The sequence below is a fragment of the Thalassophryne amazonica genome, chromosome 3, assembly GCF_902500255.1.
Source record: "Thalassophryne amazonica chromosome 3, fThaAma1.1, whole genome shotgun sequence".
Taxonomy (NCBI): domain Eukaryota; kingdom Metazoa; phylum Chordata; class Actinopteri; order Batrachoidiformes; family Batrachoididae; genus Thalassophryne; species Thalassophryne amazonica.
The window spans coordinates 6,483,121-6,496,129 of record NC_047105.1 but is presented as its reverse complement, the minus strand read 5'-3'; the positions used below and the strand labels follow the sequence as shown (position 1 = coordinate 6,496,129).

The following is a 13,009-nucleotide window of genomic DNA, read 5'->3' as shown; positions in this document are numbered from 1 at the left end:
CAACGGTCAAAACGACCCCCTGTGAGCAAGCACTTGGCTACAGTGGGAAGGAAAAACTCCCTTTTAACAGGAAGAAACCTCCAGCAGAACCAGGCTCAGGGAGGGGCAGTCTTCTGCTGGGACTGGTTGGGGCTGAGGTAGAGAACCAGGAAAAACATGCTGTGGAGGGGAGCACAGATCAATCACTAATGATTAAATGCAGAGTGGTGCATACAGAGCAAAAAGAGAAAGAAACAGTGCATCATGGGAACCCCCCAGCAGTCTACGTCTATAGCAGCATAACTAAGGGATGGTTCAGGGTCACCTGATCCAGCCCTAACTATAAGCTTTAGCAAAAAGGAAAGTTTTAAGCCTAATCTTAAAAGTAGAGAGGATGTCCGTCTCCCTGATCTGAATTGGGAGCTGGTTCCACAGGAGAGGAGCCTGAAAGCTGAAGGCTCTGCCTCCCATTCTACTCTTACAAACCCTAGGAACTACAAGTAAGCCTGCAGTCTGAGAGCGAAGCGCTCTATTGGGGTGATATGGTACTACGAGGTCCCTAAGATAAGATGGGACCTGATTATTCAAAACCTTATAAGTAAGAAGAAGAATTTTAAATTCTATTCTAGAATTAACAGGAAGCCAATGAAGAGAGGCCAATATGGGTGAGATATGCTCTCTCCTTCTAGTCCCCGTTAGTACTCTAGCTGCAGCATTTTGAATTAACTGAAGGCTTTTTAGGGAACTTTTAGGACAACCTGATAATAATGAATTACAATAGTCCAGCCTAGAGGAAATAAATGCATGAATTAGTTTTTCAGCATCACTCTGAGACAGGACCTTTCTAATTTTAGAGATATTGCGTAAATGCAAAAAAGCAGTCCTACATATTTGTTTAATATGCGCATTGAAGGACATATCCTGATCAAAAATGACTCCAAGATTTCTCACAGTATTACTAGAGGTCAGGGTAATGCCATCCAGAGTAAGGATCTGGTTAGACACCATGTTTCTAAGATTTGTGGGGCCAAGTACAATAACTTCAGTTTTATCTGAGTTTAAAAGCAGGAAATTAGAGGTCATCCATGTCTTTATGTCTGTAAGACAATCCTGCAGTTTAGCTAATTGGTGTGTGTCCTCTGGCTTCATGGATAGATAAAGCTGGGTATCATCTGCGTAACAAGGAAAATTTAAGCAATACCGTCTAATAATACTGCCTAAGGGAAGCATGTATAAAGTGAATAAAATTGGTCCTAGCACAGAACCTTGTGGAACTCCATAATTAACTTTAGTCTGTGAAGAAGATTCCCCATTTACATGAACAAATAGTAATCTATTAGACAAATATGATTCAAACCACCGCAGCGCAGTGCCTTTAATACCTGTGGCATGCTCTAATCTCTGTAATAAAATTTTATGGTCAACAGTATCTGAGGCCATAAGAAGATCATTTGCAACCTTCACTAATGCTGTTTCTGTACTATGATGAATTCTAAAACCTGACTGAAACTCTTCAAATAGACCATTCCTCTGCAGATGATCGGTTAGCTGTTTTACAACTACCCTTTCAAGAATTTTTGAGAGAAAAGGAAGGTTGGAGATTGGCCTATAATTAGCTAAGATAGCTGGGTCAAGTGATGGCTTTTTAAGTAATGGTTTAATTACTGCCACCTTAAAAGCCTGTGGTACATAGCCAACTAACAAAGATAGATTGATCATATTTAAGATCGAAGCATTAAATAATGGTAGGGCTTCCTTGAGCAGCCTGGTAGGAATGGGGTCTAATAAACATGTTGATGGTTTGGATGAAGTAACTAATGAAAATAACTCAGACAGGACAATCGGAGAGAAAGAGTCTAACCAAATACCGGCATCACTGAAAGCAGCCAAAGATAACGATACGTCTTTGGGATGGTTATGAGTAATTTTTTCTCTAATAGTTAAAATTTTGTTAGCAAAGAAAGTCATGAAGTCATTACTAGTTAAAGTTAATGGAATACTCAGCTCAATAGAGCTCTGACTCTTTGTCAGCCTGGCTACAGTGCTGAAAAGAAACCTGGGGTTGTTCTTATTTTCTTCAATTAGTGATGAGTAGAAAGATGTCCTAGCTTTACGGAGGGCTTTTTTATAGAGCAACAGACTCTTTTTCCAGGCTAAGTGAAGATCTTCTAAATCAGTGAGACGCCATTTCCTCTCCACCTTACGGGTTATCTGCTTTAAGCTACGAGTTTGTGAGTTATACCACGGAGTCAGGCACTTCTGATTTAAAGCTCTCTTTTTCAGAGGAGCTACAGCATCCAAAGTTGTCTTCAATGAGGATGTAAAACTATTGATGAGATACTCTATCTCACTTACAGATATACATATGGACTATAAAAAACAGACTAGCGTGTTCTTAACAGTAAGTTCTTTTGGCTTCTCTATTTTTCACTTTGGGTCGCACCAGCAGGTCTTCCTGATAATTTTCAATAAATTGAACTTTAGATTAGTTGCAATTGTCACTCAAAGTTTATCTCGACATTTTCAAATAGTTTGTTTTGATATGTGAGGTACACCAAGTTTTGCAATGCACAAAATAAACAGGTATGTTTGTGGATAAAGTATTTCACGGTAAATTCATTGTGTTTTACGTATAAGCAGTAAATACATGAATGTCAAGCGTGATTGTAGCTGTAGTAAAATAATAAAACCTCTTTATAAAATGGCCTGTAAGCGGACTAAAAGTGACTTGAGCACCAGACACACACTCACACTTTCCTTCAAAACTTTCAGTCATTTTTGTTTTGTTGTTGTTTCCAGCAGAGTAGCTTCTACTTTCTACTACTCCTGTGGTTGATGTTGGTATTGCAATTTGCTTTAATTTTGGAGAACACTCACAAAGAGCGCTCTGAGTGACTGTACTGTAGTGTTGTGTCTGTTTGTGTCATTAAACTTTTATGTAAAGCTGAAAATCTGTTTCCTGATGAGTATTTTAACAGTGACAGTGTTTGCTATTTGTCCTGTTGTAGGTTCGAATCCCAACTTCTTATGACAAACCTGGAACCACACAGCTGGTCCAGTCCGCACAGGTGATTCCAACACACACAGCATCATTCAAAAACGTATATATTTATAGTTTCTTAGGAATATTACTCCACTTTGTCTTTTTTTAGACATTTACTTTTTAAACACTTTGTTTTATATTCATGGCATCTGAAACGACAGTAATATGGCTTGATAGGTGAAATTATTGCACCACACTGTGTTCCTCGTTTCTGTTGTGGGTCTCTCTGGTGATATTATTCCAGATTCTCAGTCTGGTTAACACACTTATTTCTGCTGTCAAATTGTGTGATGTGAGGGGTTAGGGTTGCTGTCGGCTTGAATGAAAGACTTTGTTAGAAACTGATGTCAGTGACCTCTGAGTCTCTGAGGTTTGTTTAAATTTTTTTTTTCCAAAATTTTACATTATGCATACAAAAAAGAACAAACAGAAGTAATAAGAACAAAAGTTGTACATAATACAATTAACATTCAGTGTTACTTTTACCAGTAATACAGAGGATTATATAAATTCCGGCCGTCAAGGCAAAATACATGTTCTCCATTTCTCCCAGATTCTGTCAAATTTGTCCTTTTGAAGTCTCTTATGAAATGTAATGCCTTCCATGACAAATACTGAATACACTAGACTGTGACAGTCATCCAGATTTGGAGATGAAGACTTCAACCGTTTCCTAGTAATACATTTCCGCACTGCTATGCTCAACATTCCAAACAAACGTTTTGTGTCTTTATCTGTGTCTACAGAATATAGAAAACCAAATAACAATTTGTCCCATCTTAAGGTTGTCTGGAAATTTAACATTGCTTTCAATTCAATTTGAACCAAATTCCCAAAAAATTGTAATCACGGGCATGACCAAAATAAATGGTACAGTTTTACTCCTTGTGCACAATTTCTACAACATTTAGAAGAACCAGAGTAGTGTGAACTTTGTGCTGGAGTGATACAGTATCTACCAAGACTCTTCTAGCCAAAACTTCTCCACGTGTTTGAACTAGTGATTTTCCACTGAAAAGCAGGGTTTTAATCAGATATTATCAATTATTATATTATTTGATTCCCTTTCTCATTTTTGCTTGATGTAATTTGTGTTTACTTTTTTAATCTCTTGAAAGTCTTGATATAATCTTGAAATCAGTTTTAGAATCTGATGTATATGATTTTATAAATATCTTCAAAATAGGCATTTCAAAAACATTTTTGCTCTTTGGCATAAAACCGTTTATATAATGACAAGATTTGTAAAAACCTGGGAAAATCGTTATTTTGTAATTGGTGTCGTCTCATTATAGATTGAAAGTTTCTTGTTGTTCCATTATGAAAGAAGGTATGCATATAAGCCTTGTTTTTGCCAAATTTTAAACCTTGCATCCATTTTAGCAGATGTAAATTCAGCATCATGAGAAACCCAGCGCAAAACTTTAATCTCTTTAAATTTAATCTCTTTGAATTATTTTTATTTATGAAATTTAGCCACAGTTTCAATGAAACATTAATCCAGTTGATTATCTTTCTGAATCTGCTCTTTAATAAGTTTTAATTTTAATTTTTTATTTATTTTTTTTATCTCCAAGTCTTCCTTGCATTGGACAGTCTCTGGACAATTTCATTTCAATTTTTTGCATCTCGCTTGATGTTCTAGGTTACACCAGCACACCAAAATTCTGAATTGGGCTGAAATATAATAATCCTTAAAGCAAGGCAATGCCAGACCACCTTTCTCTTTCATTAACTGGAGAGTTTTAAGACGCAATCTCGGCCTCTTACCATGCCTAATAAATTTGGAGATTACGTTGTCTCACTATTCAGATTGTTTCTCTGTAATAACAATAAGAAGTGTCTCAAAAAGTTACAACAACCTCGGGAGTATGTTCATTTTTATAGTTTCTATATGGGATTCAAAGTTAATATAGGTATCAAGTCCCATCTTCTAATATCGTTATTAATTTGTTGACACAATGGTTTAAAATTGACTTCAAACAATTTGGATAAATCCTTTGGGATATTTACTCCTAAATATTTTATGTGATCCAATTTCCATTTTAAATTCATCTTAGAGGCCAGTATCTGGCTAGGTTTGTAATTGAAACGTGATAATTGTGTTTTAGTAATATTACGTTTATAGCCGTATACTGAGCCAGAAGCGTCCAGATAGGCTAGGAGATGGAGAAAAGATGACTCCAGATTTGACAAATGGATTAAGACATCATCTGCAAACAGTGACATCTTTTGTTCTTGTCCAAACAGTTGAACTCCTGTAATATTTGCATTCTGTTTAAGTCCCTGACTCAATGCCTCGACTAAAAATAGCAAAAAATAATGGAGAATTCGGGCACCCTTGTCTGCTTCCTCTCTCCAGGCAACCTTAATTCTCGCTTTTCTACATGTAAATAGTGCCTGAATAACTTTTATAAATAATTGATTGAAACCAAATTTTCCCAAGACTTTGTATAAAAACTCCCAATTGACACTGTCACATGCCTTTTCGGCATCAAAGCTAATAAGAACCATCTGATTGGTTTTTAACAGTATGATCAATTATGTGTAATGTTCTGCGAATATTATCCTGTGTCTGTCTCCTTTTTATAAAGCCAGTCTGATCTAAGCCAGTAATGTTAGGCAATACATTTTCTAATCTTTTGGATATAATATGTGTAAATATTTTGTAGTCTTGGTTAAGCACACTTATTGGGCAATAATTGCTACACTCAAGCCTATCCTTTCCATCCTTGGCTATCAATAGATAGCTAGATAGATGCCTCACTCCAAGATGGAGGCATTATTCTGTTTTTAACATAATTGAAAGCTGCTTTCACAGTTGGGACCACTAAGTCTTTCATCTTTTTGTACCACTCTGAGGGGAAGCCGTGTGGCCCTGGAGTTTTGTTATAGATTCAGAAATAGTTTTTCTAATTTCAAGTTCAGTCATTTCAGATGTAAGACATTTATTTTGAACTTCAGTCAGTTTGGGTAAATTAATTGTATCCAAAAAGTCAGTCATAAAAGTTCCATCTACTTTAGGTTGGATATATAATTGCTTATAAAAATGATAGGAATATTTCTTGTATATTATCCAGTTTACATTCTAAAGTGAATGTTTCAGGGTCTCTTATTTTATGAATTGCACTTTCTAATTGTTGTTTTTTCAATTTATAAATCAGTAGTCTTGCTGATTTGCCTCCTATCTCATAATGTCTTTGCCTTAAAAAGGTTGTTTTCCTCTTTATTTCACTCAAAATGATGTAAATAATTTTATTCTTTTTATCCAGTTCCACTTTTAACATTTTGTGAGCATTTTCCAAAATCTTTAATTGTGCTTGGAGTTCCTTTAATTGTTCAGTTTTTCTTTTTCAAATTAGAGCTATAGCTTATACTTCTTTACTCGAATTACAGCCTTTAGTGCATCCCAGAGAATTATAGGAGAAACTTGCTCATTGTCATTGTCTAATAGGTAATTTTTTTAATATCGTCTCTAATTTGTTCCCCGATTACATTTAGAATGTTTGTATTTAGCCTCCAAGATGTTTCTCTTCTTTCCGCCCTAAAAATGACTTCTACATGCACTGGGGCGTGAGCCGATAAATCCATTACTCCCATTTTACTGCTGACCACTTTATGTAGGTCATTTTGGAACATTAAGACATAATCTAATCTAGGGTAATAATTGTGAGGATGAGAGAAAAAACTGTAATCCCTTATTGTTGGATTTAGTTCTCTCCAAACATCGAGAAGTCCCATTTTTTTTTTGTTACGGCTTTGAAGTTCTTAGTTGTTTTGTTCAACCCCACAGTCTGTAGGTTTGAAGAATCCACTGATGAGTTAAGTCGAATATTGTCAAAAGAGCCCGTAGATCCCTTCCTTAACTTTCTTTTCTTGGATACAATCAAAATTCAGTCTATTTAAAATCAAGGTAACTACACCTCTCTTTGAGCTTTGTGAGCATGAAGAAGAAAACTGTTTAAATGTCCATTTTGTTTACGTTTATCATGCTCTGCATGCTGTAAATGAATTTCCTGGAGTAAGGCCATTTCTGTTTCTTCTTTTTTAAATAACCATGTGTGCATGTATGTAGGTATATATGGCTGCTTTTGACCTGTTGCAGAGCCACAGTAACAATACCTAAGCCACACACACGGAATTTCATGTTATATAAAATGTGTATGTGGAGAGCCTTTGTGGATATATATCAATCAATCAATCAATCAATCAATTTTATTTATATAGTGCCAAATCACAACAAACAGTTGCCCCAAGGCGCCTCATATTGTAAGGCAAGGCCATACAATAATTACGGAAAAACCCCAACGGTCAAAACGACCCCCTGTGAGCAAGCACTTGGCGACAGTGGGAAGGAAAAACTCCCTTTTAACAGGAAGAAACCTCCAGCAGAACCAGGCTCAGGGAGGGGCACTCTTCTGCTAGGACTGGTTGGGGCTGAGGGAGAGAACCAGGAAAAAGACATGCTGTGGAGGGGAGCAGAGATCAATCACTAATGATTAAATGCAGAGTGGTGCATACAGAGCAAAAAGAGAAAGAAACACTCAGTGCATCATGGGAACCCCCCCAGCAGTCTAAGTCTATAGCAGCATAACTAAGGGATGGTTCAGGGTCACCTGATCCAGCCCTAACTATAAGCTTTAGCAAAAAGGAAAGTTTTAAGCCTAATCTTAAAAGTAGAGAGGGTGTCTGTCTCCCTGATCTGAATTGGGAGCTGGTTCCACAGGAGAGGAGCCTGAAAGCTGAAGGCTCTGCCTCCCATTCTACTCTTACAAACCCTAGGAACTACAAGTAAGCCTGCAGTCTGAGAGCGAAGCGCTCTATTGGGGTGATATGGTACTATGAGGTCCCTAAGATAAGATGGGACCTGATTATTCAAAACCTTATAAGTAAGAAGAAGAATTTTAAATTCTATTCTAGAATTAACAGGAAGCCAATGAAGAGAGGCCAATATGGGTGAGATATGCTCTCTCCTTCTAGTCCCCGTTAGTACTCTAGCTGCAGCATTTTGAATTAACTGAAGGCTTTTCAGGGAACTTTTAGGACAACCTGATAATAATGAATTACAATAGTCCAGCCTAGAGGAAATAAATGCATTAATTAGTTTTTCAGCATCACTCTGAGACAAGACCTTTCTAATTTTAGAGATTTGCATAAATGCAAAAAAGCAGTCCTACATATTTGATTAATATGCGCATTGAAGGACATATCCTGATCAAAAATGACTCCAAGATTTCTCACAGTATTACTAGAGGTCAGGGTAATGCCATCCAGAGTAAGGATCTGGTTAGACACCATGTTTCTAAGATTTGTGGGGCCAAGTACAATAACTTCAGTTTTATCTGAGTTTAAAAGCAGGAAATTAGAGGTCATCCATGTCTTTATGTCTGTAAGACAATCCTGCAGTTTAGCTAATTGGTGTGTGTCCTCTGGCTTCATGGATAGATAAAGCTGGGTATCATCTGCGTAACAATGAAAATTTAAGCAATGCTGTCTAATAATACTGCCTAAGGGAAGCATGTATAAAGTGAATAAAATTGGTCCTAGCACAGAACCTTGTGGAACTCCATAATTAACCTTAGTCTGTGAAGAAGATTCCCCATTTACATGAACAAATTGTAATCTATTAGATAAATATGATTCAAACCACCGCAGCGCAGTGCCTTTAATACCTATGGCATGCTCTAATCTCTGTAATAAAATTTTATGGTCAACAGTATCAAAAGCAGCACTGAGGTCTAACAGAACAAGCACAGAGATGAGTCCACTGTCTGAGGCCATAAGAAGATCATTTGTAACCTTCACTAATGCTGTTTCTGTACTATGATGAATTCTGAAACCTGACTGAAACTCTTCAAATAGACCATTCCTCTGCAGATGATCAGTTATCTGTTTTACAACTACCCTTTCAAGAATTTTTGAGAGAAAAGGAAGCTTGGAGATTGGCCTATAATTAGCTAACATAGCTGGGTCAAGTGATGGCTTTTTAAGTAATGGTTTAATTACTGCCACCTTAAAAGCCTGTGGTACATAGCCAACTAATAAAGATAGATTGATCATATTTAAGATCGAAGCATTAAATAATGGTAGGGCTTCCTTGAGCAGCCTGGTAGGAATGGGGTCTAATAGACATGTTGATGGTTTGGATAAAGTAACTAATGAAAATAACTCGGACAGAACAATCGGAGAGAAAGAGTCTAACCAAATACCGGCATCACTGAAAGCAGCCAAAGATAACGATACGTCTTTGGGATGTAGTAATTTTTTCTCTAATAGTTAAAATTTTATTAGCAAAGAAAGTCATGAAGTCATTACTAGTTAAAGTTAAAGGAATACTCTGCTCAATAGAGCTCTGACTCTTTGTCAGCCTGGCTACAGTGCTGAAAAGAAACCTGGGGTTGTTCTTATTTTCTTCAATTAGTGATGAGTAGTAAGATGTCCTAGCTTTACGGAGGGCTTTTTTATAGAGCAACAGACTCTTTTTCCAGGCTAAGTGAAGATCTTCTAAATTAGTGAGACGCCATTTCCTCTCCAACTTATGGGTTATCTGCTTTAAGCTGCGAGTTTGTGAGTTATACCACGGAGTCAGGCACTTCTGATTTAAAGCTCTCTTTTTCAGAGGAGCTACAGCATCCAAAGTTGTCCTCAATGAGGATGTAAAACTATTGATGAGATACTCTATCTCACTTACAGAGTTTAGGTAGCCACTCTGCACTGTGTTGGTATATGGCATTAGAGAACATAAAGAAGAAATCATATCCTTAAACCTAGTTACAGTGCTTTCTGAAAGACTTCTAGTGTAATGAAACCTATTCCCCACTGCTGGGTAGTCCATCAGAGTAAATGTTATTAAGAAATGATCAGACAGAAGGGAGTTTTCAGGGAATACTGTTAAGTCTTCAATTTCCATACCATAAGTCAGAACAAGATCTAAGATATGATTAAAGTGGTGGGTGGACTCATTTACATTTTGAGCAAAGCCAATTGAGTCTAATAATAGATTAAATGCAGTGTTGAGGCTGTCATTCTCAGCATCTGTGTGGATGTTAAAATCGCCCACTATAAGTATCTTATCTGAGCTAAGCACTAAGTAACGACCAGGTGGACGATAGATAATAACAAATAAAACAGGTTTTTGGGACTTCCAATTTGGATGGACAAGACTAAGAGTCAAGCTTTCAAATGAATTAAAGCTCTGTCTGGGTTTTTGATTAATTAATAAGCTGGAATGGAAGATTGCTGCGAATCCTCCGCCTCGGCCCGTGCTACGAGCATTCTGACAGTTAATGTGACTCGGGGGTGTTGACTCATTTAAACTAACATATTCATCCTGCTGTAACCAGGTTTCTGTAAGGCAGAATAAATCAATATGTTGATCAATTATTAGATCATTTACTAACAGGGACTTAGAAGAGAGAGACCTAATGTTTAATAGACCACATTTAACTGTTTTGATCGGTGGTGCAGTTGAAGGTGCTATATTATTTTTTCTTTTTGAATTTTTATGCTTAAATAGATTTTTACTGGTTATTGGTGGTCTGGGAGCAGGCACCATCTCTACGGGGATGGGGTAATGAGGGGATGGCAGGGGAGAGAAGCTGCAGAGAGGTGTGTAAGACTGCAACTCTGCTTCCTGGTCCCAACCCTGGATAGTCACGGTTTGGAGGATTTAAGAAAATTGGCCAGATTTCTAGAAATGAGAGCTGCTCCATCCAAAGTGGGATGGATGCCGTCTCTTCTAACAAGACCAGGTTTTCCCCAGAAGCTTTGCCAATTATCTATGAAGCCCACCTCATTTTTTGGACACCACTCAGACAGCCAGCAATTCAAGGAGAACATGCGGCTAAACATGTCACTCCCGGTCCGATTGGGGAGGGGCCCAGAGAAAACTACAGAGTCCGACATTGTTTTTGCAAAGTTACACACCGATTCAATGTTAATTTTAGTGACCTCCGATTGGCGTAACCGGGTGTCATTACTGCCGACGTGAATTACAATCTTACCAAATTTACGCTTAGCCTTAGCCAGCAGTTTCAAATTTCCTTCAATGTCGCCTGCTCTGGCCCCCGGAAGACAATTGACTATGGTTGCTGGTGTCGCTAACTTCACATTTCTCAAAACAGAGTCGCCAATAACCAGAGTTTGATCCTCGGCGGGTGTGTTGTCGAGTGGGGAAAAACGGTTAGAAATGTGAACAGGTTGGCGGTGTACAGGGGGCTTCTGTTTAGAACTACGCTTCCTCCTCACAGTCACCCAGTCGGCCTGCTTTCCCGGCTGCTCGGGATCTGCCAGAGGGACACTAACGGCTAAGCTACCTTTGTCCGCACCGACTACAGGGGCCTGGCTAGCTGTAGAAATTTCCACGGTGCGGAGCCGAGTCTCCAATTCGCCCAGCCTGGCCTCCAAAGCTACGAATAAGTTACACTTATTACAAGTACCATTACTGCTAAAGGAGGCCGAGGAATAACTAAACGTTTCACACCCAGAGCAGAAAAGTGCAGGAGAGACAGGAGAAGCCGCCATGCTAAACCGGCTAAGAGCTAGTAGCTGCGCTAAGCTAGCGGATTCCTAAAAACACACAAAGTGAATAATGTGTAAATAATTTAGAGGTGATTCAGCAGAGGGAGTGCTTTAGTTAAGGCACGTGAAGATTACACTGTGAAACACAGTGTAATCTATATACACACTCTTAATTATTTTGACTGAAGGTTGCGATCATACCTCGAGCTAAAACAATTCGTACATGTTTTCCAGGCTGACAGTCAGGTGTCCATGGTTCTTCCAACCATCCATGAGGTTGATCTCTTCAGGTGAGATCTCTTGTCACATTTTTCTCTTCAATTGTAGTAACGAGTTATTGAATACTTACAGCGGCGTGTAGGTCACACGTGTGTGTCATAAATCCAGCAGATCTTTCCATGCAGTCACTGGAACGTTCCCCAGAGTCAGAACAAAGGGTTTTATGCACTTCAGAAACTCCTTGTAGTGCAGCGGGACCCAGATTAATGCCATCTCAGCTCACCCCTCAACTTCAGCAGCCTCCATGCTTGAGGGACCTGATGTGTTTCAAGGATGTAAGGACACAGGGAGCCCCACCACTAAACTGACCAGGGACATAGCTACTGACAAACAAACCTCTCTGTAAGGTAGAGAGAGATACCACCCCAGGCATGGTGCATTACTGGCCCATTGGTCTTACTTGCCCCCGAAAGGATCCACTCACTGGAACCTTCCTCAGAGTTCACCCAAATTCAGTTTTATATCACTGCCTTCAAATCTGAAATTTGAAGTTGTTTAAAATATCAACTGGACCTTATAATGGCAAATTGAATATTTTAAGCCCATACAAGTAGTGCTAACCTCCTAAAAATCAGAATTACTGTACCATAGTAGATTTGTTGCACTTGTGGATAAGAAGTGAGTGAATTTAAAAAATAATAATAATCATTTTTATACATTTGAACTTCCATAACCGAGTATAAGTCCATGTGGGCAATGAACCAGACCCTCTCCAGACTCCCTGCAGGTGGTGAGCCCACATGGACCTTTACCCTCGCAATGACATAGGAAGGGTCTTGGGAGTTTGACCAACCAGTCTACATTTGTTTTGTAGACTTGGAAAAGGTGTATGTATGGGGTACAGATTCATTGCAACATGCAATCCGGTCTCTGTATGACCAAAGTAGGAGTTGTGTCCACATTCTTGGCATTACATCAGACCTGATTCTGGTGGGAGTTGGACTCCACCAGAGCTGCACCTTGTCACCAATCCTGTTTGTGATGTTCATGGACAGGATTTCCAGGCGCAGTCAGGGTGCACTAGAGGGTTTCCAGTTTGGCGTGCTCAGGGTCTCATTACTGCTTTTTGCAGATGATGTGGTCCTGTTGGCATTATCGGCCTGTGACCTCCAACACTCACTGGGTCGGTTTGCAATCGAGTGTGAAGCAGATGGGATGAGGCCTCTAAATCTGAGGCCATGGTTCTCA

At 38.7% G+C, this 13,009-nt stretch overlaps 1 protein-coding gene across 2 annotated transcripts in view; it reads left to right on the top strand.

Moving 5' to 3' along the window:
• dennd6aa (DENN/MADD domain containing 6Aa) overlaps positions 1-13,009 on the top strand; it is a 42,047-nt gene that overhangs the window by 18,176 nt on the left and 10,862 nt on the right. For both annotated transcript variants that reach the window (XM_034165273.1, XM_034165271.1), the window contains exons 8-9: positions 2,988-3,047; positions 11,777-11,832. In XM_034165273.1, the coding sequence (XP_034021164.1) occupies positions 2,988-3,047; positions 11,777-11,832 (116 nt within the window). The remainder of the gene's footprint in view (positions 1-2,987; positions 3,048-11,776; positions 11,833-13,009) is intronic.